At 65.0% G+C, this 5,091-nt stretch overlaps 2 protein-coding genes across 2 annotated transcripts in view; one reads left to right on the top strand and one right to left on the bottom strand.

Annotated features, from left to right (window-relative positions):
* The window catches only part of Bbc3 (BCL2 binding component 3), an 8,278-nt gene extending 3,574 nt beyond the window's left edge, over positions 1–4,704 (bottom strand). Inside the window, exons 1-3 of the mRNA XM_028779537.1 lie at positions 4,444–4,704; positions 1,919–2,207; positions 473–663 (exon numbers count right to left, since the gene is read on the bottom strand). Coding sequence (XP_028635370.1) covers positions 473–663; positions 1,919–2,192 — 465 coding nt within the window. The 5' untranslated portion in view covers positions 2,193–2,207; positions 4,444–4,704. The remainder of the gene's footprint in view (positions 1–472; positions 664–1,918; positions 2,208–4,443) is intronic.
* Positions 2,191–4,166, top strand: LOC114631240 (proline-rich protein HaeIII subfamily 1-like). The gene is made up of 3 exons (XM_028779549.1): positions 2,191–2,363; positions 3,409–3,458; positions 3,814–4,166. Exons 1-3 carry the CDS (start codon positions 2,191–2,193, stop codon positions 4,164–4,166), a joined length of 576 nt encoding a protein of 191 aa, XP_028635382.1.
* Positions 4,705–5,091: the final 387 nt, after the last annotated feature.

Here is a 5,091-nt window from a genome sequence, read left to right as displayed (position 1 = left end):
CAATGCAAGGGCCATGTGCAGAGTACACAGCGCTAGGGGAGGCCACCGGGGTCTGCGGGTTCCATGGGGGGCTCTGACCTAGGGGGACTAAGTGGCGGGCCCGGCCCAGGGCAGTGCGGGCGCGAAGCAGCCGGCGGGAGGCGCTGCGGGGCGCAGCTCGGCGGGGGCGGGCGGGGCGGGCGCGGCGCGTTGCTGACTCACCGGCTATAAATAGCCCGGGATATAGGAGTCGCCGCGCCGAGCGCCGCCCTCAGTCCCCGCGACCGCGGGCTCCGAGCAGCGTTCCCCGACCCAGCCTGGGGCTCCGGTCCTGATCTGGCCCACACCGGATCCCAGCATCCAGTCGATTGCTTCCCCCGCACCCCCATCTGCTTGTCCCCGGCGCGACCTCGCGCGCGCTGGGCCAGCAGCTGCAGCACATCTGGCGGGGCCGAGCAACCCCCTCCCCACCTGCCCGCCGCCCCGCACTCACCCGCCGCTCGTACTGCGCGTTGAGGTCGTCCGCCATCCGCCGCAGCTGGGCCCCGATCTCCCGGGCCCACTCCTCCTCCTCCACACGCACTCCCGGGGCAGCTTGGGTGGGGCCTCCCGCCAGGGCCTCCGGGGCGCTGGGCACGGGCGACTCTAGGTGCTGCTGGGCTGGTGACAGCGAGGGCTGAGGACCTGGGAGAGGGGAAAGGGGCGTGGTCACCATCCACCCAGTCTGCTCGGAGGCGTCCCGGAGCCACCTAGGTAGCTACACTGTGCTTTCTCCTTCGCTTCTCCGCTCAGTCATAGAAATTCCTTTTTCCCACTCTTCCCCGCAGGCCCTAGAAAGGAGTCTTGAGGAAGTGGCTCTGCGGTCACCTGGATGGCCAGTTACCCAAAAGCTTATATCAATGTGGAAGTCCCTCAACTTATCCGACCTAAGTACCCCTATTCTAATACAGGGTCAAATCCAGCCTGCTCTATTTGACAGACGGGGAAACTGAGGTTCCACCCAGATTAGTGACCAAGGTCACACGGGGATACCGCCACTGACCCCACCCAATCACTACCCTCAGGTCTCCAGCTCACTCCTGCCCAACCACAGTGAGGCCACACCCCCGGATGTGGCATTGGCTTGATGACCAGAAGGCCAGACTGGGGCTAACCCAAGAGGAATAGGGTTTGGGTGGGGGTGGCAGGGGTACTGGGCTAGACTTTGTGCCCCACTCCCTCTAGAGCTCATCCTTGTCCCTCCGTGCTGTCACATCAGGTCCTGGGCCTCAGTTTTTATTCTCTCTGAATCTAGTCCTGAAACGCAGGGAAAGTTGGAAAGTTTTTCTCTCTTTAACCTCTGGGCTCAGGAGTCTGTATGGGGAGGTGGGGGGCGGAGAGAAAAGGAAACCCAGATGGCCATTCCCCGTAGCCGGGCACCACAGGGTTAACAGCCCATCAGGCGAGGGACCTTTAACCCTTCCCCTCCCTGAGCCTCACCCTCTCCCCGAGAGGGACTTTCCCAACACAATGGCCCCTCCCCCTCTCCTTCCTCCCCGGGGACTGCGGACGAACGCTGCCAGTGCCAAAGAGATTCAAATAAAAGGGTAAAGCCTCCGACCCCTCCCCAAAGTCCTGAGGTGACAGTCCTCCCACTGGCCTCACGCCTTCCCACTGCAATCCTCATAGGGGGTGGAGGAGCCCAGGGACCCGGGCTGGGGGGAGGGGAGCTGAGAAACAGCTGTTGCCCGAGGTCCGGGAAGGGACGTGGGCTACAACTCGGGGGACTGCAGTCAGATTCTAAGAGGGACTTCCCACTCGACCTGGCCCCTCCATCCTTGTCTCCCACTCTGTCTTCCTGGTTCTTGCTACACAAAGACCACACTGGCCACACCCTCCCGGTGGCCCCACTCAGCTCCATTCCCGCTTCAGCTTCCCCGGGTGCAGGGCGGGCACTCACCGTCCGGACGCGGGCCTCGGGGCCGGCTGCGGTGACCCCCAGGCCAGCGGGGGCCCCCCAGGGCGGCGGTGACGGCAGGCGGGGCGGTGGGGGCGCAGAGGTAGGCGGCCGGCAGCAAGGCAGGGGCAGCAGGGGCGGCGGGCAGGCCGGCCTCGCAGAGGCCGCAGGATACAGCGGAGGGCATCAGTCGGCCGAGCGGGAAGGGGCGCGGGCTGTCGCGGGCTAGACCCTCTACGGGCTCCGGAGAGCTGCCCTCCTGGCGTGCGCGGGCCATGGCGCTCCCTGGAGCCTGCGGGACACGGCGGGAGGTCAGCCGGGCGACTGCAGAGGGGCTACAGGACCCCACTTCGCAGACACCCCGCCTGGAGGTCACTGGCACCCAGGAGGGGATGACCCCAGGGACAGCCTGGCCGGGACACCTGGTGATGGGCTCACCGGGACGGAGGTGAGGGGCGCACAGACTGCGTCTGGGGCTCGTAGCAAAGCCCACCAGGAAAACTGCCTGGGACTCTCAGGGCTTGGGCCACGGAGAACTTTCTCAACAGAGAAGAGCGCAGTAGGGGTGCTGGGGCTCCCAGGATACACCTTGCTGTCACCGAACCCAAGTGTGTGTGTAATGGGAAGACACCAGAGAACTCATAGAAGTGTCCAACTTCACGGCCCCTCCCGCCCCAGTGAGGTGGCTCACTCAGAAACACATTGGGGACACACTTGGACATGCACACACAGCCATCTACAGCCCTCCACAAATATTTACATCAGTCTCACACGGACCCGCTGCTGACATGCCCGCGCTCACCCACCCACAATGCAGCCGTCACACACTGAAGCACAGCAGACTCAAGACTGCAACGTGTTTCTCCTGCATACACACAGACAACCCGAAGATACAAGGCACCCCTACTACACCTTAGCACACGCACCACCATCATCTCAAAACATACCTGAATGTGCACCCCCCCCAACTTTGAGCTTGTGAGCTATGTGTGGCTGGGACACAACAGCCACGCATAGACACATGTCATCACAACCAGATACATCATCCCCCCTCGCAGGCGGGCCAGCCACATGGGGAGGCACTAGCCGCAGCTGGTAGAAGCCATCCGTCCAGCCTCTCCTCTCAGCCCCAATACACCACAGCCAAATGTCAGCCCCAGAAAACACACACACGCACACACACACACACACACAGAGCGCAGCAGCACACACACCTAATGCAGAGACAGAAAACACTGGCCTCACGTGACTGGTATAAACACTACATAGAGAGAGAACCACATGACACATAAGAGCCACGGATCACAGAGACAAACCCCTCAGACCCAAAACACACACGCGCGCGCGCACACACACACACACACACACACACACACTGCATGCAGAGAGAGAGAGAGAGAGAGAGAGAGAGAGAGAGAGAGAGAGAGAGAGACTGAGAGCCCCCCCCCCCCAGCCCTTCATGCTCCGTGTGCCTTGTGCCTCTTGCCACTCAGAAGTCACCAGTGCGATCGAGCACTGGGTGGCATCCCATCCCAAAAGCTGGGTGCAGCAGATGCTTGTCTTGGAGACACCCAGAGACAGCACGCGCGCGCGCGCGCTCACACACACACACACGCAGCGCACACTCGGGCGAGACCCCTGCACAGAAACACAGCTCACTCCAGCGACACACAAACACAGCTCAAGTGCCCCCATCGTCCGCACCACCACCACTAGCACTACCGGGCAAGCGACAGATCCCCCCCTATTCACCCCTTAAGAGCACACGTATACAACTCTGGTTGTGGGGTTGGCCACCCACACCCGTAAACGGACAGGTGCACCCCACCCCACAGACACGCGGGCAAGGACTCACGCAGACACCCCTCCGGGTGACAAACGCCAACATCTCCGTGTAGGGATACAAACTCGGGAGCCAGACACGAGCACACACACCCAGGCGAGACACCTGCAGATCCACAGCCCCGCACGCGCGGTCCCCGCCGCCCCTCCGCTGTCACAGCCCCCTCCACGCCGCCACGTGCGCCCGCCCCGCCCGCCCAGCGCGCGCGGGGCCAATAACCGGCTGTTGCTGGGGCGCAGCCCCCGCCCGCGGGAGCCACAGCCTCCGCCGCCCCCTGTCGCCGCCCCCGGCGGGCGCGCGCTCTGGGTGTGGCCGATCCTCGGTGCCACCCCCCACCCCGACCCTCCCGCAGTGGGACTCGGGGGACTCGAGCGAGCCCGGGGCCACGCTCCTCCCCGGTCTCGCTAGCCACCAGGGGGCGCGGGCGAGCCCGAACCCCATTGTTTGTAAACAAACCCGCCAGACCGCTGTGGCACCTGTGCGCCCAGACGGGGCGCCCCGAGTCCCAGGTGCTTCCTTTCCGCCCGCCCGGCCCAGCCTTAGTCCCAGTGATGAAAGCTGGGGCCCAAGCTTCGGGAATTCAAGACGACCGCCCTCTCTGCCCGTGCACCCCGTCACCTCCTCCAGGGAGCCCTCCTGGCCTGGCTGCTCGTAAGCAGCTTCAGGGATCGGGGTGCGCACTCACCCCGGGGGCATGAACACGCCGGAGGAAGGAGGCGATGGGGTGGCGGGCGGCTGCCTTCTGGAGGGCTCGCCCGCCGAGTTGCTTGCTACTACTGAGGCTCCCTGCTGCTGCTGCTGCTGCTGCTGCTGCTCTAACTGTAGTGGCTGCTGCTGCTGCTTCTGGAGCGTTCGTGCCTGCGTCCGGATCACCGCTGCTGCTTGCTCGCTGGTGTCGCCGCCGCCTCCTGGGCGCCCCGCTCGCATGTGGTTCTGCGCAGCGTCTCTGGCCTCCCGGCAGATCCCCAGGCCCCGCTGGCTTGGCGGCCGCCCCGCCCCGCTCCGCCTCTCGCTGGCTCCCACGCCCCGCCCCCGCGTGACGCCAGGGCCCCGCCCGCGGCCGGGGACAAGTTGGGGCTTGCCGGCGGGCGCCGCGCCCCCTACCTCCGCGCGGGGGGTTTCCCGGCAGCCAGGGGGGCGGGGCGAGGCCTGGTCCCGGCAGGAGGAGCACCGTGGGGACAGCCCAGACCTAGGGTGTCCAGACACCCGCTTGACACACTGACACACTGACTGGGACCCACACCCGAGGAGTACGCTCAGACTAACGGACTGGCACATCAGGGTGTCCTGAGTCACTGCTGACACAGGGACACAAAGTCAGACCAGAGGCACA

Source organism: Grammomys surdaster, unplaced genomic scaffold (genome assembly GCF_004785775.1).
Source record: "Grammomys surdaster isolate TR1022 unplaced genomic scaffold, NIH_TR_1.0 354, whole genome shotgun sequence".
NCBI lineage: Eukaryota > Metazoa > Chordata > Mammalia > Rodentia > Muridae > Grammomys > Grammomys surdaster.
Note: the sequence above shows the minus strand (reverse complement) of the source record. Positions and strands in the feature narration are given on the sequence as shown.

Bases quoted from the DNA above. Each gene is read 5' to 3' on its own strand.
- LOC114631240 (XM_028779549.1), top strand. From the start codon at position 2,191: ATGGCGCTCCCTGGAGCCTGCGGGACACGGCGGGAGGTCAGCCGGGCG. The intron at 2,364-3,408 runs GTGAGGGGCGCA...CTTGCCACTCAG, and splicing joins ATGGGCTCACCGGGACGGAG to AAGTCACCAGTGCGATCGAG. The intron at 3,459-3,813 runs GTGCAGCAGATG...ATCTCCGTGTAG, and splicing joins CATCCCATCCCAAAAGCTGG to GGATACAAACTCGGGAGCCA.